The sequence below is a fragment of the Sus scrofa genome, chromosome 15, assembly GCF_054392235.1.
Source record: "Sus scrofa isolate SSC_HxYL_T2T_F1_AM1 chromosome 15, Sscrofa_HxYL_maternal_Yorkshire_Landrace_v2.0, whole genome shotgun sequence".
NCBI classification, from domain to species: Eukaryota; Metazoa; Chordata; class Mammalia; order Artiodactyla; family Suidae; genus Sus; species Sus scrofa.
In genome coordinates, this window is record NC_139397.1 from 58,530,689 (window position 1) to 58,556,348 (window position 25,660).

The window sequence follows — 25,660 nt, forward strand, 5'->3', positions numbered from 1 at the left end:
GGTCCAGTGCATGAAAGTTCCAGTATGGCCCCGCTGTGGGATGCAAAGGGAGCCAGATCAAATCACCTAACCACATCATATTTTCATTTTTCCATCTGTAAAATGGGAAGGGGGCGGGGATAATGCAGTACCAAAGTGCCTTTTATAGAGGAGCATTCAGAAGGATGTTAATTCCTTTCTTAAATTATTTTATAGCTTCTTTTTTTCCTTCCAGTTTTATTGAGATATAATGGACAGACAGCACTGCGTGAGGGTAAGGTGTACAATGTACTGACCTGACTTACGTCCACCATGGAATGATTATCACAATAGGTTTAGTGACCATCCATCATCTCGTATAGATTCAACATTAAAGAAATAGAAAAAAACGCATGTTTTCCTTGTGCTGAGAACTCTTAGGATTTACTCTCTTAACTTTCATACCTAATGTACAGCAATCTTAATTATATTTATCACATCATACATTACATCTCTAGTACTTATTTGTCTTACAGTGTTAATTTCTTTAAAAGACGGTAACTTCTTCATCTTACTCCATGAGAGACAATAAAGTGATGCAAGAATTATGTCCGGGTGAAGATTGCACTTTAGGCCCTTTTGTCAGTAATTCTGTAACTCTGCTTTGCTGTATAAATAAACCTAGGCTTGTTTGTTTCTTCAAGAGTAATAATTTCTTCCAAAAGGCAATGACAGCAGTAAACCACGTTGGGTTTCTTTCATTGATGCCTTAATCTGCCAGGAGCATTTGGGTTGCTGGGGGGCGGGGGGGGGGGGGGGGAGTCTGCTTTTTTATTTCAGCTCTGCCTTTTTTGGATCCAAACAATGATTGCACTTAATGGCGCATTTTCTTTCTCTCGGTTCCTCCATCGCCCGCCTCTCTCAGGAATGCCCGTTCCTGCCACTGGCTAAGCACCAAGGCACCTTGTCAGATCAAGTCAGTCCAAGCCACTATCTGACTGATACTGTCCCCAGTGAATTAATGGGGCCCGAACAAACGTCCAGTTCCTCCTTCCTCCTTCCTGCCTTCCTGTCTCCACCGTGACATTGACCTTGCTGCATTCTCTGCCTCGATTTCCTAGAATCTGCTCCTAATTACTGTTTTTTTCAAAGCTAATTTTACATTCTAAAAGCCCTCTATGCTTTTATTCTAAAATACTATTTAAGTACTTTTTTCTACCCCTTACTCCCTTGTCACTCCATGTTTACAACTGTTATTACAATCCTCTTCACTTTTTTCCCTCCCCTGGTAACTTCTGTCTTTCACCAGTAAGACTGTTTCTCTCCTATTTCTGCATCTAAGCTTATTTTAGGTAGGACATGGCTCACCTCTCCATTCACTTTGGCCTTTTATTAATGAAGCAGGCTTTGTATCAATATAAATTGCAATCTTAAGTTTATTTTTGTTCCAAGGAAGTCCCTGGTTTATCATCTAGAATTTGCATTTTTTTTTCCCTTTCTTCAAACCACATGGTCATTTTTGAAATTGTCTCTAGTGCTACTACAAATAGAAAAGTCACCAGGAAAATCAATTTTTTTTAGGAAAATGTTGGGTCCATAATGCATATTTATGACAATAGGGTAGCTTTTTAAGGTATACCCTAACATTTAAATTATAAGTCCCCCTTATATTCATATACTAAAAAGAGTGAGTGTTTAATAAAAAAGCAAATAGTCATTAATGTCAGAAAATATTACATCTCATCTCAGTAAACCTAATAAATCATCCTTCAAAATATTACCATCCCTACATCAGTATAGACAAGATTAGATTTCACCACCCCTGCCAGCAGTTAAGTCCCAATTTACAGTTATGAAGTATGTCAGTTCCTGAGAAATAAAGTCTTTAAAAGGCTTTGCTATATTAATTTGTGGAAGATGTCTCAAGATACTAAAAGAATATCTTTACATATGCAAAGACATATATGTACGTATACATGTGGCCTAACAAAGTCACTTCTTTTCGTAAGTCCACTACCACAGAGGGCAGAAATTCGCAAAACTTTGAGAACTGATACAGCAGTGAATTAAATCTGCTTTGTAGCAAATATGGAGAAATACTAAGAAATTTAATATCAGCAAACATGTTCCCTTTGAAACAGCAAATTAGATGTGCGGGAGGATTTTGGTCACACTTCAAAGGCTCGTATGCCGAGGTGGAGAGCTGTTCTGTTTACTCTTGCTCTCACCGGTGAGGCTTTTCTATGTTAAACAGGCTTTTGATTACTTCAAAGCATGTTTGAAGTCCTCACGCTGCACAGCTCATGCACAAAGACAAATACTCCCCCACATTTGCGCAGCTAACGTTGACCGCGCACTCTCCTCCAAGAAGCTCCTGCGGGTTCCCTCCCTAACGCCGATGCCTCTTTTCTTCAGCTATGACAGTGAGGGGCGTCTGACCAATGTGACCTTTCCAACTGGCGTGGTCACAAACCTTCACGGAGACATGGACAAGGCTATCACGGTGGACATTGAGTCCTCCAGCCGAGAAGAAGATGTCAGCATCACTTCCAACCTGTCTTCCATTGACTCCTTCTACACCATGGTCCAAGGTAAACACGAAAACACTTTTCACCTGATGCTTTTAGAACACGACTGGCCCCCGAGTAGAATGTGGCAACTCCCGTTTTCTAAGATGAACCAGGAAAGAGAACGTGAAACGATAAATCTCTAGAGATATTGATGAACTAGTCCATTTCAGGGGCCAGGGGAGCACATCCAAAGCACGTAGAAGTTGCTGGGCCGGATCGAACCCACATCACAGCTGTGACTGAGCTGCTGCAGTGGCAATGCAAGATCCTTAACCTGCTGAGCCACAAGGGAGCTCCAGTGAACTAGTCTAATGTCTGAATGTGGTGTTTATGTACATAGTTAAAATGACATAATCTCTGAAACAATCTATTAACCTAGAAATAGTGCCTTTCTTCATTCGCATTTAATGAAACAGTAATTCCCAGTCTTCATCTGCATCATTAGGCCCTTTTTTCACCATCGTCTACGGTTTTCCAAGTGTGTCATTGTCACTGCTGTGGAAGGACAGTAGTGTGAGCCAGGGCACTTCCTGGATCCGTGTGTAATGTAGTATTTGAATCTGCATCTCATGCCATCACTGGAGGTTTTATACCAAATTCCAAGTACCCATTTATGTAATATCTGGACTTTCTATTTTTTCCTTCAGTCTTATATGTCCACTATCTCCATGATGGAATCGCCTACCATTCCTTTTTGACCTAATCTTGAAAAAGCCTGTTTACAATGGCAGTTGCAATTATGAGGCCATAGCCTAAGACTAGCTGCTAAATTTGAGTTAAACTTCTTTGACTTATTTTTTTTAACCAATTCTTTCAGGTAAGCTCTATAGTCATCTAAAATTAGTATTGCTTGAATTCCTTTCTTCCCCAAATGGTCTTATAATATTCAAAATTTTTAGATTGAGGCGACAGCCTATAATATTTTTACAAAATATAAGATGACTCCTGGAGTTCCCATTGTGGCTCATTAAGGACCTGATGTTGTCTCCATGAGGATGCAGATTCGATCCCCGGTCTTTCTCAGTGGGTTAAGGAACTGGTGTTGCTGTAAGCTGCAGTATAGGTCGCAAATGCAGCTTGGATCCAGTGTAGAGGGGCTGTGGCATAGGCCTCCACTGCAGCTCCATTTCCACCCCTAGCCTGGGAGCTTCCATATGTTGCAGGTGCGGCTGCAAAAAGAAAAAGGAAAAAAAAAAAAGACGACTCCCTTTTTTTGGCCACTCCTGCAACATATGGAAGTTCCCAGGCTAGGGATCGAACCCTTGCCGCAGCAGCAACCTGAGCTGCTGCAGTTACAACGCCAAATCCTTAACCCACTATGCCACAGGGAACTCCCAGATGACTCCATTTTAAAAAAATCTATTTCAAGGAGAAATAGCACATTATATCTTTGATAGACAAGGTAGAGATATTAAATCGTTCGAAAGATCTTTAAGAAAGGATATAGAGATGGATATGTGGAGGGGTGTCTTCTAAGACCTTGGAGGTGACACACCAGCCTCCTGAAAGAGCACATACTTGGCTCTTCGCAAAACATTTACTGTACATTCTCTTGAGGTTGAGCCTTTATTTATTTCATCAGGCAGAATAGAAAAAGAAAGCTATTAAAGTTGAGAAGGACTTTAAATTCCCCTAAAGTTTGCCTTTAATATTCAGCCAAGCCTGTTACAACATGAGATGCCAGAAATCAATGTTGCTTTGTTATTTTCTGAAAGGATATCACTAGGTACTTTTTATTCCCTTTTAAATGGAGTTTGGTCAGTGTTTTAGAAATTCATCACTTCTAACCCCACAAGCAGTCAAGTGTTTAATCCACAAATATAGTTCTTTTTTTCTGCTTCTTGTTTGTAGATCAGTTAAGAAACAGCTACCAGATTGGTTATGATGGCTCCCTTCGAATAATCTACGCCAGTGGTCTGGATTCGCACTACCAAACAGAGCCGCACGTTCTGGCTGGCACCGCTAACCCGACAGTTGCCAAAAGAAATATGACTCTTCCTGGTGAAAACGGTCAGAATTTGGTGGAATGGAGGTTCCGAAAAGAGCAAGCCCAAGGCAAGGTCAACGTCTTTGGTCGGAAGCTCAGGGTAAGTCAGCATCAGAGGGAGGTGACAGCCACCTGCCCTCCTTGTCCACGAGGGCAGGCGTGGGACACAGCTCCTGTTCATGCTCAGGGTAACCGTCCCTTCCTGCAGGAGTTACAGCCTCCCATCCAGCTGTCAGATCGTATAGAGGAAAAGCCAGCTATTTGAGAAAAGTGTTTTCTCACTGTAGCTCTGATTAAAAGTCATTTCTTTCCAAGGAGTTTAGGATATTGCGTGTAGCATGATCCCAGATAGCCCAGACAGCAACTGATTCTTGCTTTGCTGGTATTACCTTAATAATCTTATGCTTGTTAACAATCTTATGCTTATAATAATCTTATGTCCCTTCACCCACTCAGAAGTGATGGCTGGCTCATAAAGGGACAGGGATGGGTCAGAATTGTTTGAAATATAAGCATTCCGAGTCATAAATATATATATTGAAAGAGATGGGCTGACCATTGAGAGGTGGATTCTTCCTTTGCCTTCCCAATATTCTTCTCCCCTTTTGGGAGCCGCATCTGAAGCATATGGAAAGTTCTCAGCCTGTGACACAGCCATAGCAACTCAGGATCCAAGCTGATTCTGCGAACTACACCGCAGCTCACGGCAATGCTGGATCCTTAACCCACTGAGCAAGGCAAGGGATCAAACCCACATCCTCATGAATACTAGTTGAATTCCTTACCGCTGAGCCACAATGGAAACTCCCCCAATATTTTTAAAGTACAGTTTGGGTGCATAGAAGAATACCAGTGTTAGAACACATGACATGGAGTGTACCATTCTTTTTTTCAGCACCAAAAATGGTCAAATTATTATCATAACAGGCCAGCGTTGTTTACCAGGACAATCCTTCAGGGTCAGAAACAGCTACTACCTATTGTCTCTGGCTAATTCTAAGAAATAGGAATGAAGTAAAAAGAATCAGTAAGGCAAAGACAAACTGTCCAACTTACAGGGTATATTCCTTTTTTTGGGGGGGGGGGGTCTTTTTATGGCTGCACTCGAGGCATATGGAAGTTCCCAGGGTAGAGGTCGAATGGGAGCTGCACAGCAACATAGGATCTGAGCCACATCTACGACCTACACCACAGCTCACAGCAATGCCAGATCCTTAACCCACTGAGCGAGGCCAGGGGTCTAACCTGTGTCCTCATGCTAGTTGGGTTCATTACCACTGAGCCACGATGGGAACTCCACAGGCTATGTTCTAATTGCACTTCTGTTTCAAGGCAGGGGTTGGGACTCTAAATACATGATCATTTGGAACCAGCACTGTCTGTTCCCACTTCTCCCATGTCCCAGCCATGGTAGCCAGGATGCTCCAGCCCCAGGGCCCTGGATCATCAGTCTGGCAGTTAGGAACTGGGGTGAGGTTATTCCATGAGAATCAAGAATTAAAAGTAATAGGACAGCAGAGGAAAGAAGAACAAAATTAGGGTGGAAAGTAGAGTGATTGGGGAAAAAAAAAAAACAGATCCAGGCTCATTTCAGGATCCCTTTCAGAGGGTCTTGGTCCCTTGCCAGAGTCAACCCCAGCTCCAGCCTTGTCTTCTCTTGAACCAAGGAATCAAGCTGCCCACAGGCCTGCCTGCTGCTGCCACTGACCCCTGCCCCTGGGCTCTACTTCCTTGGGCCACTGCACATTGGGAAAATACGGCTTCTAGATGAGCTCCACGTTTTACTAATAATAAACCTATGGGAAAACCATAACATCTATAAAGCTCATTTTCCTCATCCATAGGATGCTATCCATGTTATATTAATAATATACTATTTAGATAATATCCTAACATTATGACAGAGACATGATGTAGACTAGCTTTATTATGGATAAATATAATTTGTGTTTCACACAATCACTACAGAATCAAATGAGACAATGTGAAAGTCCTATGAAAACCAAGGTTGTGATGGCATATTCCATCACCCTAACCCAGAGGATCTGAACCACGTGCACAGTGGGCCTTTATACCCACCCAACAGGGGAACAGGAAAGTAATGTTTCACTCACTGGTTAGGAAAACAGTGGTGCAAAGGAGGAAAGATTATGAGAAAGGCTTTGCCCAGAAACTGACCACATCACACGTGGCCCACTGTTCTTTGAGGCAAACTAGTCTAAGGGTATCCTTTTTTTCCTTTTTAACACTGCTTTTCTAGAATAAATAGGAAGTAAGACGAGTAGAGGAAAAGAGGAAAAATCCGATTTTGAATCTCTGGTTCTCAGCCTGATTCTAAATGAAGAAAAAACACCTCCTTTGGAAAGGAAAAGACCAAAGCAGACAGGCATGGGTGTCAGTGTCTTTCTAAACAGCAGAACCACAACGCATCGGCAAGCCATTTCAGAAAATATACTATTTAAAACGGCCTGTTCTGTCCCTCTGAAAGGAGATTTCCAGCTGATCGTGTGATTGCTCACATAGAGACGATGCCAGGATCACAAGGGAGGGTTTCTTATTTTCAAGATGAGATTGGAAGTGCCAGCTCTGACTGCTAATTTCAGTCCTCTGTGGATTCTAAGAGAGAAAGTCTAGATAGAGAGTGAGGGTGTGAAAATCTGGTTTGAGGACCGGACCTGGAAGCTGCCAAATTAGGGAACAGAGGAGGAAGGGGGAGGAAGACGTGCAGACACCAGGCTGGGGCCTGGGAATCAGGAATCAGAGTCGGAATCAGTCCCCAAAGGATGGGTGTTTTTACTCCATCCTTTGCTGAAACGGAGGCTGTCTCCTCTCTCATCTTTCATTACCTCCTAGCAGAAAGTTCTTCTCATTTTTAAGTTATTTGCCTAAATTTGGCTAGGGGCCTGACACAGGGTGGGCACTCAAATATTTATTCAGTAAATGAAAGAATGATGACAGGCCAGGATATGGATTATTTCATGGCCTCTAGATCTTTCTAACAGAGGACCTGTGGGAATAGCACATGCTGCAAACATTTGACTGCAGGAAACAAACCTAACGCTAGACTAAATAGATCACATGGATGTAATAGATATAACACCAGGTAGAGTGGCTGAAAAGCAAAAAAAAAAAAAAAAAAAAAAAAAAAAAGGCAAGAACTAAAAAAGGAAAAATTATACAAGAAACTAGCAACAGGACAAACATTTTCTGTGAAACAGTGCCTTTAGGGAAAGGGAGTTGGATACATAGGAATAACCACCAAATGAAATCATGGTAAAGCTGGTAGAAAAAGAGGATGTAGATTAAACACTTCTGGAGTTCCCATTCTGGCTCAGTGGTTAACGAACCCGACTAGCATCCATGAGGACATGGGTTCGATCCCTGGCCTCACTCAGTGGGCTAAGGATCTGGCATTGCCATGAGCTGTGGTGTAGGTCACAGACATAGCTCGGATCCCTAGTTGCTGTGACTGTGGTGTAGGCCGTCAGCTACAGCTCCAATTCGACCCCTAGCCTGGGAACTTCCATATGCCCAGGTGTGGCCCTAAATAAGGCAAAAAAAAAGAAAGAAAGAAAAGATTAAACAGTTCCTTAACTTATTATTTCTTTGTAGCTGCTTTTTTTTTTCCTTTTCAGCTGCACCCACAGCATATAGAAGTTCCTGGGCTGGGGATCAAACCTTTGATGCTACAGAGACAATGATGCTGTCCACAGTGGGAACCTCTGTAGCTACATGTATTTTTGGTTTTGTTTGCTTTTTAGTGCTGCACTTGCGGCACATGGAGGTTCCCAGGCTAGGGGTTGAATCTGAGCTGCAGCTGCCGGCCTACACCATAGCCACAGCAGCTCAGGATCCAAGCTGCGTCTGTGACCTACATCGCAGCTCCAGGCAGCACAAGATCCTTAACCCACTGATCGAGGCCAGGGATGGAACCTAAGTCCTCATGGATCCTAGTCAGGTTTGTTAACTGCTAAGCCACAAAGGGAACTCCTGTAGCCATGTTTTTTTAAAAAGACACGCATAATAGTTGCTTGTCTTTGTCTTATGATATTTGGTAAATATTCCTAATTTTTTTCAGTGTTGAACTTTGGAACCAGCCTTCAATCAGACCCTAAAAAATGGTATGGCATTCTAATGATAAAATTCATCTAAACTTGTCCAGAATTCTGATACTTAAAAGAAAACATTTACCGGATTATTTGAAAAAGAAATTCTCAACGCATGAAAGCCAAAAATGTGTTTCACGGCATACGTAAATATGATGATATATTTCAGTTCTTATTATGCCAGTGACCTTGCTGTGATGTCCTGTGTGTCACTTTAATCTGAGTGCCTTGGCCTGGAGTGGGAAGAGACAGCAGTTAGCATGCGCTGCCATGTGGAGGGACATAAAACCAGCTACAGACAGTAGATGTTCTAACAGGGACAACGGGGAGCCTGAGAGATGTCTCTGAGATTCCAAATATGTGAATATTTGTGCTTTATTTTTTTATTATTATTATTTTTTTTTTTAGGTCTGCACTCGCGGCATATGGAGGTTCCCAGGCTAGGGGTCTAATAGGAACTATAGCTGCTGGCTTGCACCACAGCCACAGCAACGCCAGATCCGAGCCTCGTCTGCCACCTACAACAGCACAGCTCACAGCAACGCCGGATCCTTAACCCACTGAGCGAGGCCAGAGATCAAACCCACAGCCTCATGGTTCTTAGTTGGGTTCCGTTTCTGCTGCACCATGACGGGAACTCCCCACTTGTGCGTTATGTCGTCAAACACAAAGGCATCGTTTCACCTCTTTATGCCTCAGTTTTTCAAGCATTCCAGAGGGAGAATAACCAGCCCTGTCCCAGTATCAAAGGGATGTTTTAATTAATTGCAGTCACACAGGACATGGTCTTTGGAAATGGTGATTTTTCATGCTTGCTTACTTACAGGAAATGCTGTATATCATGAAGGGATTCATGGTGATCTCTTATCCAGATGCAACATTTGGGTTTATTTTGATGTAGCTGGAGGTCTAATAACCATCTGATAGAAGGTTTTTCATCTGGGGTGAACTGCTCAATTTAGCTTGACTTTTTTAATATATTAAAAGTACTTATTAAAAGGCCACTGGGGCACAGAAGAATGCTGGTCCTTTATAATTGTACAAAAAGAAAAGTTAAAGAATTGCCATGATTTCATACAGGTATACATACCTAAGCAGGACTATGTCCCAGACAGAAATGTCCCTTGCCCTTGGCACCTTGTCTGGAACACCCAAAGGAGAATGTTCGGGCATGTTTGAGAGGGACAGAAAAAAAAAAAAAAAAGATCTCTTAGTATCTTCTGAAATGTTACATAGTGTATAAAAGTGGTCCCTGCCTGGACTCATTAAGAATGATTAAAACCTTGGCTGATGAGGGGAATGTGGAGAAAAACACAGCCGCATTCTAATTTTTTCCTCATTTCTTCAGTTGGAGGACACAAGAAAGGCATTTGTCTGGATACAAAAAGAAATTTTAACTGCTGTCCAGATGTTTGGTCTCTTTGGTGTTTCTAGAGGTTTCCACAGAATGACACGCTTGGTGTGGCAGCTCACACCATCGCAGCGTTTGACAGTCACCTGGACGCTTCGGTGGTGCTGTGTTGCCGTGGTCACCAACCAGAGAAATAACTCGGGATCCCAGCAGGGAAGTGCAGGTGGTGCAAAGGCAGGGGGTGGGGTAGACCTGCCTTTTGGCCCTTCTCCCTGCAGTCACTGAACAGTCATACCAGATCTATAGTCCAGAGTTTGTATTCTCCACCCAGAGGAGAATAAAGGAGGGCTAAGGATGGCAATAAAGAATTGAGATACAAATTAAAATGAATACAAGTAAAACAGAACAGATGGGGCAAGGCTGTGGGCCGCACAGGCCAGGGAAACTACATGGCAGTCTTGCTCAGCTGTTCGTGGCCTGGAATAACCTGAAGAAGGAAAAAGGAGGAGGGCAAACCTAAACGCTCTAGGGGTTTGGGGTTTTTTTTCCTCTTTCAATCACAATGTGAGAAACACAAGTGCCCCAGGAAACCATTTAAGTTATGTAAAGCCTCTTCTTAAGGCATCACACATGTTGTGCAAATAGAAGCGCAAGTGCTGGATTCTGCCAGACTTTTAAAATATATATCTGTAACATTAGCTAGTAGCTTCTTTCCATGGTACACGAGGCATTCTGCAGACCTGAATTTGGTCAAGACTCACAAAATTCAGACAGAACGCCAGGCAACTAATCTGCGGACATTTCCACTTGGGAAGGTGGAAGCCCAGAAAGCCTTCACCTGGCTGGTCAGAATCTATAAAATCACTGGAAGAGATTCACATTGTGGCTCAATGATAACAAACCCAACTAGTATCCATGAGGATGCGGGTTGGATCCCCGGCCCCACTCAGTGGCTTAAGGATCCAGCATTGCCACCAGCTATGATGTAGGTCACAGATGAGGCTCAGATCCCGTGTTGCTGTGGCTGTGGTGCAGCCTGGCAGCTGCGGCTCCGATTGGTCCCCTAGCCCAGAACAGGTTCGGCTCCAGGAAAGAAAAAAAAAACCTTTTAACAATCCAAACAGTTAAGGCCCATTTTGGTATGGACAAGCCACCATTCCCACAAAGATGAAGTAAAAAAAAAATCAAAGAATGGATTGGCTTGGTCTGCAGAAACTGCAGAATTTAACCAAGGCCACACGTCCACTGCAGTAACAAGTGCCCTGAACCACAGACGGTAACAGCCAGATGTAGGCAGAGATGCTGCGCGTGGGGCAGAGCCACACAGAGATCCTATGACAACAACACGGTGCTAGATTTGTAAAGGAAGCACAGTGGTCAGACCGTGGAGATGTGGGAGTGAAAGATCTGAGGTCCTTGCCAGTTAACCAGATGTGATCAAAGAAAAAGGCATACCAAAAAATGGCGACATTTCAGCACTTGGCCAAAAGCAATGATCATGTTTGTAACCTCCTGCTATTTAAACTAATTAATAATTTACAGTAATGTGGGTTCCAGCTTCTACTTAACTGCTCTTCAAAGGGCTGGAATCACATTTACCACCGTTTTATTTAATGTAGCCATGATTAATCTAGTAAGCAATTATTTCCCAGTGTCTGGGGGGGGGGGGGCGGGACTTTGAGTAATTTGCCAAGAGGTTGTGTTTACTACCTTCGTATCTTCTGAGCAAACTTTAAAGCAAATACATTTCGGCATTTTTCTTATCAGTGGCTTAAGTTTACAAAATTTAATTGAAAAGGTTTTGAACAAATGCCAGGCTGTCTTTCTGCTTAATGAAACCTTTTAAAAGAGCAGTTAATCTACTGCCTTGCACTTGTACCCAAGAAGTTGCTAAATTAATTTACTGACAAAGAGAATCAATCATCATAAATGGTGTTTAAACAATAGCGGGGACCCTGAAGAGTAATAAGGGGCCAGTATTGGAACAGCGTGATTTATTTTATCATCTTGTTTGTGCTGTAACAGGTTAATGGCAGAAACCTCCTTTCAGTTGACTTTGATCGAACAACAAAGACAGAAAAGATCTATGATGACCACCGTAAATTTCTGCTGAGGATCGCTTACGACACGTCAGGGCATCCAACCCTCTGGCTGCCCAGCAGCAAACTGATGGCCGTCAATGTCACCTACTCGTCCACGGGTCAAATTGCCAGCATCCAGCGAGGAACTACGAGCGAGAAAGTAGATTATGATGGGCAGGGGAGAATCGTTTCCAGGGTTTTTGCTGACGGTAAAACGTGGAGTTACACGTACTTGGAAAAGGTATGCCTGAACATAGAGGATGAGCACAGGGCAGCAATGGTTGGTGTTTTCCAGGAATCACTCCAGAGCGTGGCGGGGGCGGGGCAGGGGCACATGTTTGAGCTCTGGTTAGTATTCTCGGTGTCCACCTGTAAGTCCCATCGGTCTGGCAGTGATGAATCTCTGCATTAGCCAAGGTGTTTCTCCTTAGTTAAGCTCTACTGTCTGAGACCCTTTTAAGTGATTTGTGCTGTAAACAAACAAGCAACAACACGGTCCCCCTGCCAAGCTCATAAGTCAACCACATTCACAAATTGCACCTTGAGTGTTCATGTCATTTGTAAATCATCTCTGTGCGAGCACTTTCATTTGAGAAAGAGCCTTAAGTTTGCACAGTTAAAGCTGTCGGTTTTGTGTTGCTGCGTTTGGACATAACAGAAAGAAGCAGGTAGGTCCTATTGATGCATTATTAACCAGAGGGGGCTGTGTTTTAGAAAGCCATGTTTCTGGTCCCCTGTAGCATCTCCCTTTTCTTCTGCATGTAAGTTTGGAATTCGCAGAGGAAACCCAGAATATATAGAATGGATAAACAACAAAGGTCCTACTGTATAGCACAGGGAACTGTATTTACTATCCTGTGATAAACCATAATGGAAAAGAATATGAAAAAGAAGGTATATTTATGTACTGATTCACCCTGCTGTACAGCAGAAATTAACACAACATGGTAAATCAACTCTACTTGAAAAAACTAAAAATTAAACAATTTTTTTTTTTGGATTTCAAACAATTTTTTATATTTGAAACAAAAATAAAGGGAACCCATCCTTCATAACCTATGCACAGTACCAAAAATGACTTAAAGTTACATGGGTGTAGCATGCTGGGTCGTAGATGGGAGGTTTGGGATTGTGACTGCTGTCAAGAGGGCATGAAAGTAGAATAACAAGAGAGGAAAGGAAAGGACCACCTCCCTGTGATTCCTTTCTGAAGAATCCGCCAAAGAGCATATTCGAGGAAGATCTCACTCGCCTTGGTTTTGAGTTCTGACGCCCCTCACACCTCAGCACGTCCCCTCCACCCCCAGCCACCCAGCTGCTAAGACCCAAACTCAGTTCCCTGCATGCACTGCCTCCCTCCTTGTTCGATGACACAGTATAACTCTCTCCTCCAGAAACTCCCTGGCCCAGTCTCACTCCCCACCAGCGATGCTTCCCCATGCACGTCACTTGTCTCATTCTAGATGAGTCCCACCTGTTCGGACTTCTCCTCTTCGTGAAGGCCAGTCCTGGGATCAGGGATCACCTCCCCTCGGCAGCCCCCTACCTCTGGAACACTCCTCTTCCTTGCCCAATGCTCCTCTTACAAACCCACTTCCCTGCTCTCCTTAGAGGAGACTTGCCCCTCAGACCAGAGGGGAGGCCTCTTAGATGACAGTTTCCATTCATGACTAGTCATCACACTCTAAGCTTAGTTATTTGAGCTGAGAGACCACAGAGGAAGCCCCCTCCACACGGGCCTTCCTGGGAGCAAATCCTGGCACTTACACCCCCACCCCAGAATATTGCACCCTCCAACCTAACACAGCTGAGACAGCTCCTGCCTGAGGAAACTGGGAGTGGTCACACCTTCATTTTGGAACACTTCCCAACTTAAATGAAGTCCATTACAGAGAAGAGTGACAAATATAAATTCCCAGACCCCCCACATTGAAAGTGGTGCCTGAGATGTGATGAGAAAATCTTTACAGGGAGCCTGGGGGCATATCATTGATAAGAGGCACTGTCACAAAGTGACAACTTGAGGGCACCTTCAGGTAGCATCGGGGATCAGGAAAGCCAGCAAGTGCTTTCTCATCATCTCTCCCAAGTCCCTAAAAACCACCTAAACTGTTTCCAATTCCTCACCAGGGTAGGCACCCTAAGCCAGAACATAGTCATGGCAAAACAAAGCAAGTAATATTTACTACCTACCATCAGATACAATTTTAAATGAATGTAAAAGTGGGTAGTGATTCCTATTAATTCAGCATTTGTCCAAGCCTTCCTTGGAAGAAATCAGACTATTAGGAACAAGTCTCAAGACGTGTACCACACAGCCGGCATACAAAAAACTGCCCCTAGATGTGACCGGAGAAGCCAGAGTCAGAGAGGCTGCTTTTGGAAATGGTGGACAGTAAACAGAAGAAGAATGAGGCTTGGACAAAGGGTTATGTGTTTCTATGTCAAAAGCAAAGAGCAAGTCTGGCGGGGAGGGTGGGAGTGGGTCCATCATAATCTAACCATCCTCTCAGTTTGGCCATCATTCCATTTGGTCCAACAGGTTTAGAAGGAGCTTCCTCAGAAGAAAGGACTGCCCACACTCTGTGTTACCATAGAGCTTTACCTGACCAGCCTCCGGGTTGACCTTCTCTCACATTGACCTAATAAATGATTTTCTTGTCTTTCTGCAATTACTTGCAAAATAAGCAGAGCTTATATGTATTTATACAGTTATTCACCTCATAATTTAGCCCCAAAGCAGTCCATGACTCAGCAACCATTCTTACAGCATGTGAGGTTCAACTCAGATTTGATTTCTTACAAAAGGAAATTTCAAAATGCAGATTTCCTTGTCATTACAGATGCCATGTAAGAAATTGCAAACAAATCCCCCAAAAAGCCATATCTGGATTCATATTCCTGATAGGGGCATTTACAGCCATCTTTCACTGAGTGATTGCTCGAGCAGTGTTTGTTGATGTTGACACTTTATGTACACAGGATCCATGTTGGGCTAATCCTATGTCTCTTCTTAATAAAATAATATTTTGAATGCTTTGCTCCTCCCCCAAATGCACTGGAAATGAAAACATGATTTGAGTGGCTCTTCAATCAAATGAGGGGGGAAAGCCACCTTACTAAATAATTGCTAATTATGGCTAGGACCGCACTTCCCATATGCTGTTTTCCCCTTGAAATACAGTCTTTTGAAGCAGCTCTGCTCGTGCCTGTATTACGACTTCTCCAAATCCATTGACAGTCTGCTGCTTGGCTGTGAATGGCTGGGGAAAAAAAATGGTACGGTCCTGACAAGTAGCACATTATGAATCTTGAGCCACTAATTGCAGAACTCCTCACAATTAAGCATCCTGGCAAATTAGGCAGGAAATCATTAACAACATGGAAGGTCAAGGAAAACTCAATTAAAATGAAAATCATTTTCTCCGGCGGAATGTTTTTGCGTATTTGTGGTCACTAAATCTGCTTTTGCTTACCCACCCCCTGCCCCATCCACAAATATCGCATAACAGTATGTCCCCTCTTTGCAGTCCATGGTCCTTCTGCTCCATAGCCAGCGGCAGTACATCTTCGAATATGACATGTGGGACCGGCTGTCTGCCATCACCATGCCCAGCGTGGCACGCCACACTATGCAGACCATCCGCTCCATCGGCTACTACCGCAACATATACAACCCCCCGGAAAGCAACGCCTCCATCATCACGGACTACAACGAGGAAGGGCTGCTTCTGCAGACAGCTTTCCTGGGGACCAGCCGCAGGGTCTTGTTCAAGTACAGAAGGCAAACCAGGCTCTCAGAAATTTTATACGATAGCACGAGGGTTAGTTTTACCTACGATGAGACAGCGGGAGTCCTTAAAACAGTAAACCTCCAGAGTGATGGCTTTATTTGCACCATTAGATACAGGCAGATTGGGCCCTTGATTGACAGACAGATCTTCCGCTTCAGTGAGGATGGCATGGTGAACGCGAGGTTCGACTACAGCTATGACAACAGTTTTCGGGTGACCAGCATGCAGGGTGTCATCAACGAAACGCCACTGCCCATTGACCTCTATCAGTTTGATGACATTTCTGGAAAAGTCGAGCAGTTTGGGAAATTTGGGGTTATCTATTATGATATTAATCAGATCATCTCCACAGCGGTGATGACTTACACCAAGCACTTTGATGCTCACGGCCGCATCAAGGAAATTCAGTATGAGATATTCAGGTCACTCATGTACTGGATTACCATTCAGTATGATAACATGGGTCGGGTGACCAAGAGAGAGATTAAGATAGGGCCCTTCGCCAACACCACCAAGTATGCTTATGAGTACGATGTTGACGGACAGCTCCAGACAGTTTATCTAAATGAGAAGATCATGTGGCGTTACAACTACGATCTGAACGGCAACCTCCATTTACTGAACCCCAGTAACAGTGCGCGCCTGACACCCCTTCGCTATGACCTGCGGGACAGAATCACTCGACTGGGTGACGTGCAGTATCGGCTGGATGAAGATGGCTTCCTGCGTCAACGAGGCACCGAGATCTTTGAGTACAGCTCCAAGGGGCTTCTGACCCGAGTTTACAGTAAAGGCAGCGGCTGGACGGTGATCTATCGTTACGATGGCCTGGGAAGGCGTGTGTCGAGTAAGACCAGCCTAGGACAGCACCTGCAGTTTTTTTATGCTGACCTGACGTATCCCACCAGGATCACACACGTCTACAACCATTCCAGTTCAGAGATCACCTCCCTCTACTATGACCTCCAAGGACATCTCTTTGCCATGGAAATCAGCAGCGGGGATGAATTCTACATCGCCTCAGATAACACTGGGACACCGCTGGCTGTTTTCAGTAGCAACGGGCTCATGCTCAAACAGATTCAGTACACTGCGTACGGTGAAATCTATTTCGACTCCAATATTGATTTTCAGCTAGTAATTGGCTTTCATGGTGGCTTGTATGACCCACTCACAAAATTAATCCACTTTGGAGAAAGGGATTATGACATTTTGGCCGGACGGTGGACCACACCTGACATAGAGATCTGGAAAAGAATTGGGAAGGACCCAGCTCCTTTTAACCTGTACATGTTCAGGAATAACAACCCTGCAAGCAAAATCCATGATGTGAAAGACTACATCACAGGTAAGCCCAAGTGTTTCTCCTTTCCAAGTACCGAATTGTTTTTTACTGTTAGATTAATACATGAAATAACTGCCGGTGGTTGCCTTTACCCTGTCCTCTTAAAATTTCAAACACCTCACCTTTTAACTGGAACCAAGGAGAAACCACAAAGGGAAACTGAGACATGGTTAACTTCCTGTTCTGCCTGCCAGTGTCCGAGACCGCAGTTCTCTGAAATAACATGGAATCTGGTCACTCAAGGAAGGGAAGTGACTTGGGGGGTGCAGAAAACATGGTGGATTTCGAGTCCCCTGCTTGGAGTTCCAGTCCCAGCTCCTCTATGACAGGTCGTGTGGATTTACGGACAAATCACGTGACTTTCTGAGTCTGTGTCCTTAAAAATAAAATGGGGGTAGTAGCAATGCCTACTTTATGATAGTACAATGGCATGCTTTACATAGGAACTGCCTTACTTATTTGCGATGTCATGTGTCACGTTCTAATGGAGGAGTCGGTGAGGAACATGGCACCAAGTGACTCAGCTTCTCAGCCCTGGGAGGTGTTCAACCCCCCTCTCCACCACCATCACCTCAGGCAATGATGGGACAGGTTCTCCCTTCAGTTGCTTAGCCTGTGGCCCCTGTTTCTTTGCTCGGTTCTGTCCTCTTATACTGCTGTCTTCATCGACAGTTAGGGCAGTGTTCTCATACCATGGCATTGCTAAGAGACACTAATTTTTCTGCTAATACAGCAGATTTTAAGGTATAGATTTAAGATCTTTGCAAGTGCAGTGCAAGATCTAATTTAAAACACTGAGTCCCTGAGTTCCCACTGTGGTGCAGTAAGTTAATGATCTGGCTGATCTGGCTTGTCTCTGTGGAGGGGCTGGTTCGATCCCCTATCCTGACACAGTAGGTTAAGGGTCCAGTGTTGCTACAGCTGCAGCTCAGATTCTGTCCCTGGCCTGGGAACTTCCATATGGTGCAGTGTGGCCAGAAAAGAAAAAATAAAAATAAAAAAGTAAAACAGAGTTCTCATCATGGCTCAGTGGTTGACAAAGCTGACTAGTATCCATGAGGATACAGGTTAGATCCCTGGCCTTGCTCAGTGGGTTAAGGATCTGGCATTGCCGTGAGCTGTGGTGTAGGTCGCAGACACCACTAGGATCCCGAGTTGCTACGGCTGTGGTGTAGGCAGGCAGCTCCAGCTCCAGCTCTGATTCGACCCCTAGCCTGGGAGCCTCCATATGCTGCAGGTGCGGCCCTAAAAAAGACAAAAAAAAAAAAAAACCAATAAGTCACACTTCTGCCACTGCAGAACCACTGTATGTGAAAAAAAACATATATGCAAGTACAACTCTAGTTCCTTTTAACTAGCTTGCTTGTTATTGAGGTAACACTGCTTTATAATGTTTCATATGGGCAGCATTGTATTTCTACTTCTATATACATGACAGCATGCACACTACCAAAAATTTATTTTCCATCCACTGCTGTGCAGTTGATTCTCTTTACCCACTTTGTACCCTCACCCCCAACTTCCTCTCTGGTAACCACTATTCTCTATATCCGCATGTTTGGTTTGGTCATTTATTCTGCTTTTTTATAACATATGAGTGAAATCATATGGTATTTGTCTTTCTCTATCTGACTTATTTCAGTTAGCATAATACCTTCAAGGTCCATCCATATTGTCACAAGTAGCAAGATTTCGTCCTTTCTGTGGCTCATATTCCATTGTGTGTGTATATTCTTTATCCACTCATCTGTTGATGAATGATTGCACTTAGGTTGTTTCTATATCTTGGTAATTGCAAATGCTGCTGCAATGGTGTGCATAATCTTTTTGAATTCATGTTTTTGTAATTTGGGGATAAATATCCAGTAGAGGGATTTCTGGGTCGTGTGGTGGTTCTATCCTTAGTTTTGTGAGGAACCTCTGTCCTGTTTTCCATAGTAGCCACAACGAGTTCACACAATCCCCCCACACACAGTGTCCTCGGGTTCCCTTTAGTGAGCTTAGATCGTCCCCCATCCTCGACCCCAGGGACTCTGAAGCCTTCCGTTCCCACCTTCCACTCCCGAGTTACATTGCTACCATTAACCGCTTTACTATGTTCATGTTGCCGAGAGGAAGGCTATTCCGTTTTGTCCTCTGTGTGTTTGGTTTGGTTTGGGCTTGTGTGATAGCCTCCTTCCAGCTGTCTCTTTTCTTGCTCTGTATTCGAGGCACACAGTGGTGTCTCTTTTCTCACCTCTCAGGACAGCTCTCCAAATGCTGACCCCCTGTTCATTTCACATCTGCCTCCTGCTTTCCCAGACTGCCTCAAGCTTTTCATAACTCTCTTCCATGCGAAACCAGCTCCAACTCCCTTCTCTCGGCATCCTGACTCAGCAACACCCTTCTGGGATGCTCCAGGTTTTTCAGGGCCCATTTGCATTCACATCCCACTATTTATTTGAGCAGTCATTTTCAACACGTAAACATCCTCTGATTTTTCACTGCTTCACAGATGTCATTCACAGTAGGAGTACCTCTGCCCCTAGCTGTCCACCATTCAAGCAAAATTTTTTCCCAAACATAAGCCCTGCCATACCCTTACACACCCACACCCACAGTATCATTTTCTGTCCGACATGATCTCGGGTTTTCTCTCTCCACCACCACCACCAGCCCTCCATTTAAAAGAAGGAGAACACCGCTGGGTTTATAGCCTATATGACACCTGTACAAAGGAACTGCCAGCCTGGCGAGGTGAGAATATGTGCCCTGGAGAAGGAAATAGGGAACAAGTGGCCTTCCATCATTGTGACAAGCCGTTTACCACTGGTTATTTAAGCCGTGTTGACAGTGGCTGGCTGAAAGGCTGGAAAGCCCACAGCTCCTGAATTCATCCTCTCCTAGCAACGTGGACGGCAGGGAATGCCACAGCAGCATTTTCTGAAAAACATCAAAAGAGAGATGGAGCAGCATAAAATATATTAGGTGAAATGCAATTTCAAATTTTCCAGCAATGTGCTTAATATATAAAATAATCTACACCCAACTGTACTCATAAAGCTGCAAGCCTGCTGAGTAGTTCTGTAACATTATAACCTCCAGAATAGAATAAAAGCCTTATTCTCAGCTTAATGGCTTTTGGAGTCACATGGCAATATTTTAAAATACCATCTTAAAGGTTTCCAGCTTCTCTCCCCCAAAAGTCCATCTCCACCTGTGCACAGTGAGCCTTTGAAGTCAGAACTGATGGTAATCAGAACTTCTGTGCCCTTGGCCGGCTTGGCCAGCTTTCAGCATTCATCTTTGATTAAGAATCAACTGTTGATTTTCATACTCTCTAATTCCAAGTTTTTATTAATAGAAAATGGGAGGTGGTGGTCGGTGTGTCCTTGGGCGGTCACTTTTGAAAGCTAGTAACACACAACTTCTGTTTAAGACTAGCCTTTACAAACTACAAATTCCATTTGTTTTCAACAACTGTATCTCTTTCATGCTGCTGGGCTTTGTTATTCACCTTTTTTTTTTTTTAACCAGTATTACTAGCACAGAATACAACCTTGCACCTGTGAGAGTGTCTCCATCTATCTAACTGCGTCTCTATTACCCTGCATTGTCTATAGCCTTTGCCTCACTTCTTCTGCTATGGAAGTTATTGTCTCCATGTCTGAAAAGAGAGAGTGGGTTCTGAATTGTAGGGCCAAGGCAAACCTGTGCTCTCGTTCAGGTTATTTTGTTTGTGAATGTGGGGTCTTAAGCTAGTTTTAAATCTAGGAGTGCACAACGTAAACTCTGAGGCCTTTCATTCTGAGCATTCTTTTCCTAGATGTTAACAGCTGGCTGGTGACATTTGGCTTCCACCTGCACAATGCTATCCCTGGCTTCCCTGTCCCCAAATTCGACTTAACGGAGCCTTCCTACGAACTTGTGAAGAGTCAGCAGTGGGATGACGTACCGGTAAGGGACAAATGGCAAAACTATGAAAAGGTGCTAATGGGCTCACTTGTGCCTTATTTTCTCATGTCTAAGCAGACTCTCAGGGTGAAAATTGTACCAAAGGCAGTTTTAAATTTTTCTTTTTTTATTCTTTCGGGAAATAGACCACCACTTCCCTCTGGTTATCTGTTCAGCAAACCTTGGGCCTGAGAAACGGACTTAAATCTGGTTTTAGTGGTGCTAATAAAAACAGAGAAAGACATCAAAATGTAATAAAATGCAGAAGCTTATTTTTGAGGGCAGGGTTTCTAGACATCACCCCAGGAAAGCACATTTATAAGCACTTGGGACCTTAAGGCAAAGATACCATAAACAGGAGGGCAGGGGGTTCGTGTTACAGAGTAGCAGCTCACAAACGCCACAAAGTTCCACTTCTTTCACAGTTTAACTGTGTTGCAAGGGAAAAGACTAAAAATAAAAATAAAATGGCCTCTGGTAAGGAGCCACCTACCACTAGATGTTTATAGAATTTTCCTGAAAATAATGGATCAGGAGGGCCTGGAACTGTTCTGAGAAATGAAAGGATAAAGAATGGAAAATTGCAAAGTCAGAGCTGCCATTTCAGGAAATGGCACTCTTAATTCCCACCATTCAGAGATCAGCAAGGAATGCAACAACAAAACACCAGAATTTCTAGCTTAAAGCAAGAATAATTAAAGATTAAGAAATTGGTTTACCCCATGATGATAAGAAGAGGGCACAGAGTTTCTTAGAAAGATTAATTTCCCCCCCCCTTGAGCAATTTCCTACAATTTCAGTGAACACAAAGAAAAAAGGCTATCCTGGCTAAAACACACACACAGAGTTATACACAATGCCAAAACCTCTGCTTTATGGTGCATGTTTCATACTTAACATAAAAGCAATTCCTTTTTCAGAAGTCACTTTTCCATCTAAAAGCAAAACCCATTCCAGGGTCTGGGAGCCATTTGAACGTTTCTAATTGCAAATATATCTACACTGATCAAGTACCATGAAGACATACTGAAGTTTCCTAATGCCTTGGAGCATGTCCTAATTGCCGATGACTTTCCAACATGTCTGAAAACACTTAAGTCTTACTGTACAAGTGGACTTGCCAACTTTTTTCCTAGACAGCCTTTTAAATATGGTTCAGGTTCTCTGTCAAGAGAAGCACACCATAAGGACAGCTTAGGGAATCCCGGCAAAGACATCTAGGATGTGGGAAGAGCAGAAAAACAAATGTGTCTTTCACCGCTGCAAATGAAACACATGTTTCCATTTGGAAGAACACTGGCCAGACAAACATCTGGTAGTATAAGAGATGGCTGAGTTGCCATGCCCCCAAGTTAAAACCCTTGCCAATGTACAAGGCCCACTGTCCCTAAGTCTGCAAAAAACAAATGTTTTCCTAAAGTAATAAACCCTGGTTGCCAGCTGTCCCACTGTGCCTTCATCCTGGCCCATTTCAGTCCGTCAGTTATAGTGTCCAAAATCAGCTGCACACTCTGTTCACCAGGAGAGGGTACAGAGTTTACCGAAATTACAGCACGCGGCGTTCAAAGCATACAAAGTGGGACGCGGTGATTCAGCCCCAGGCACCCCTAGTCTTTCCAAACTTCCTTTCTCTGTGTTCTGCTGCTCTCTTCCCAGCCTCCCAAGGAGAATGCTGCTGGGATGGACAAATTTGTTAAGTTGGTTCCCCAAAAAAGGTGAGCATGGGGAAAGAGCATGTAGAAACTGAAGGAGAAAAGGCAACAACATGAATATTTTGACCACATTATAAACTAATGCTCTTGACAAATATAAGACATGATGGAGTTACCGCTTTTTTACCTTTCAAAACACACTGGGATTAACTCGAGGGGAGGGGATCTTGAGTGCATTCCTCCCCACAAGGGTTTTTAAGCCTTTTTATCTTTAAAGAACCAACTGAGGTTTTAATCAGCCCCTCAGAGAGCTCCACCCCAGTTCCCTGCACCCCCCTTTTCTTCTGCCTGGAGCGGGAGCACCACCAGGAAATCTGGCTCCCAGTACAGACGAACTAGGCTGTTCTCTAAACCGTCCCCTGTTTCACTCTGCAGCCCATTTTCGGAGTCCAGCAGCAAGTGGCGAGGCAGGCCAAGGCCTTCCTGTCCCTGGGGAAGATGGCCGAAGTGCAGGTGAGCAGACGCAGGGGCAGCGGAGCGCCGTCCTGGCTGTGGTTCGCCACAGTCAAGTCGCTGATCGGCAAGGGCGTCATGCTGGCCGTGAGCCAGGGCCGCGTGCAGACCAACGTGCTCAACATCGCGAACGAGGACTGCATCAAGGTGGCAGCCGTGCTCAACAACGCCTTCTACCTAGAGAACCTGCACTTCACCATCGAAGGCAAGGACACGCACTACTTCATCAAGACCAGCACGCCCGAGAGCGACCTGGGCACGCTGCGCTTGACAAGCGGCCGCAAGGCGCTGGAGAACGGCATCAACGTGACCGTGTCGCAGTCCACCACCGTGGTCAACGGCAGGACTCGCAGGTTCGCCGACGTGGAGATGCAGTTCGGCGCCCTGGCGCTGCACGTGCGCTATGGCATGACGCTGGACGAGGAGAAGGCGCGCATCCTGGAGCAGGCGCGGCAGCGCGCGCTCGCGCGGGCCTGGGCGCGCGAACAACAGCGCGTGCGCGACGGCGAGGAGGGCGCGCGCCTCTGGACGGAGGGTGAGAAGCGGCAGCTCCTGAGCGCCGGCAAGGTGCAGGGCTACGATGGGTACTACGTACTCTCGGTGGAGCAGTACCCGGAGCTGGCCGACAGCGCCAACAACATCCAGTTCCTCCGCCAGAGCGAGATCGGGAAGAGGTAACCCCCGGGCCGGCGGCAGGGACGCGCACGCGCGCGGCCACCCCCCGCGGGGGCCGGGCCGGCGGGGCGCCGCCTGCCTCTCCAGCCCCAGCCCCACCTCTGCTCAGATCTGCCTGTAGCACAATCCGAGGGGGACTCTCCGGCACCGAAGAGCCTTCCGGGAGTACCAGACTGCAATTAAAAAACAACCCCCCCCCCAAAAAAAAGATGAGAAATTTTCTTCTGAATGACCTTAAAGGTGATCGGCTTTAAAGAATATGTTTACATATGCATATCGCTGCACTCAGTCGGACTGAAAGTATTACAAGGAAAACAGATCATTCAAGAAAGGAAAGAAGGCCCAAATATTGGCTCTGGGCCGGCTGTTCTTTGAGGCACTGTGTTTAACGAAGGTAGAAATGCATTCAGTGTTTCCAAATATTACCGAATTTCGACCTTTGCTTACAAGAAGTAGTCTCTCTGCATAGGATGTGGTATATATCTCTGTTAATTTTAAAATGTGGGGCAAAGTTACTGTTTCTAGACAACCCAATTGTTTTCCCTGTGCTGCTTTGTAAAAGGACATTGGCGCAAGTGACTTCTGCCACAGCGGGGATTTCATAACGGATTTTACAATGCTAACGTGGTTTGCCTTGGGGGGAAAAACTGGCAAATAGAATCCTTGTCACTGATAAGCAAAGGAAACCCTGATTTTTTTGTAAATTATGTGAGACAAGTTGTTTATGGATTTTTATATGAATTACAATTTACTGTACATCAAATATTAGTCTCAGAGGAGTTAATTTATGTAAAGTGTTTAAAAAGTTTATACTTAAAAAATAAAACGATAAAAACATGTGAACTGTGTGATTTTTTTAAAAGGATTGCACCTTTTGTTATCTGTTATAGCTGTACAGTATAAATTATTATATTGTAGAGATATAACGACTTATGCCTATAATGTCCAGAAGTGTTAATATTTTTGTATTAGGTTGAAAAAATGTGCAACTTTCTATCACTAGATGGATAGGACAGTGCAATCCTACGTGGGTGGCTAATCAGAGAACTTCTCCTTTCTCTTCCTTCTCTTTTTCATCAGGCCAGTGTCCTCAACCATTATTAACTAAGAGGCACGGTAGAAAACTAAGGCTGGTGGAATGTAACGGAAGATAGGAAACAAAAACAAAACAAAAAAACCAAAAAAAGGGGGGGGAGGGGTGGTCAGGAGGCCTTCTCCGGCCTCTCTCGGCCCTAAAAGTCCACGGGGCGTGACTATCTTTAACCCCAGGGTCTTACTGTTACCGTTCCTGGACTCTCCACTTCGCAAAGGAGGCAAGAGACCACATCAGAAGCTCGGGAATCCTGTGTGCACAGGAAGGGATCTGATGTAGTCACAACCATAGACATGTGTCTGCAGATCTAGGAAAGCTAGCAGAAACCGAGCAGTGGTGAGGGAGCCAGATGGGGAAGGTCAGGGTCACGGGTCTAGTCTTGAGTGTGGACCCTAGGGTCACCAAGAGGGACCAAAAACGAGAGAGACGAGAGCTCCCGTAAGCCCGCCCAACCCACTGGTCTAGGGAGCTGGTTTGAATGGCAGCCTCTACTCTGTCTCGGGGAAGCCGGGGTTGGCAGATCCAGCTGGATGGGAACTGACCGCCGTGCCCTCCTGCACGTGTGCGCATGCGCGCGCGGCCGAGCGGGAACACCGCCTGCA

General features: G+C 44.6%; 1 protein-coding gene across 50 annotated transcripts in view; it reads left to right on the forward strand.

The window, feature by feature from the left end:
* Positions 1-24,802, forward strand: part of TENM3 (teneurin transmembrane protein 3) — a 2,581,468-nt gene extending 2,556,666 nt beyond the window's left edge. For all 50 annotated transcript variants that reach the window (XM_085000902.1, XM_021076354.2, XM_085000908.1 and 47 more), the window contains 6 exons: positions 2,374-2,549; positions 4,380-4,615; positions 11,998-12,294; positions 15,584-17,195; positions 20,998-21,128; positions 23,213-24,802. In XM_085000902.1, coding sequence (XP_084857028.1) covers positions 2,374-2,549; positions 4,380-4,615; positions 11,998-12,294; positions 15,584-17,195; positions 20,998-21,128; positions 23,213-23,968 — 3,208 coding nt within the window. In that variant the 3' untranslated portion in view covers positions 23,969-24,802. The remainder of the gene's footprint in view (positions 1-2,373; positions 2,550-4,379; positions 4,616-11,997; positions 12,295-15,583; positions 17,196-20,997; positions 21,129-23,212) is intronic.
* Positions 24,803-25,660: the final 858 nt, after the last annotated feature.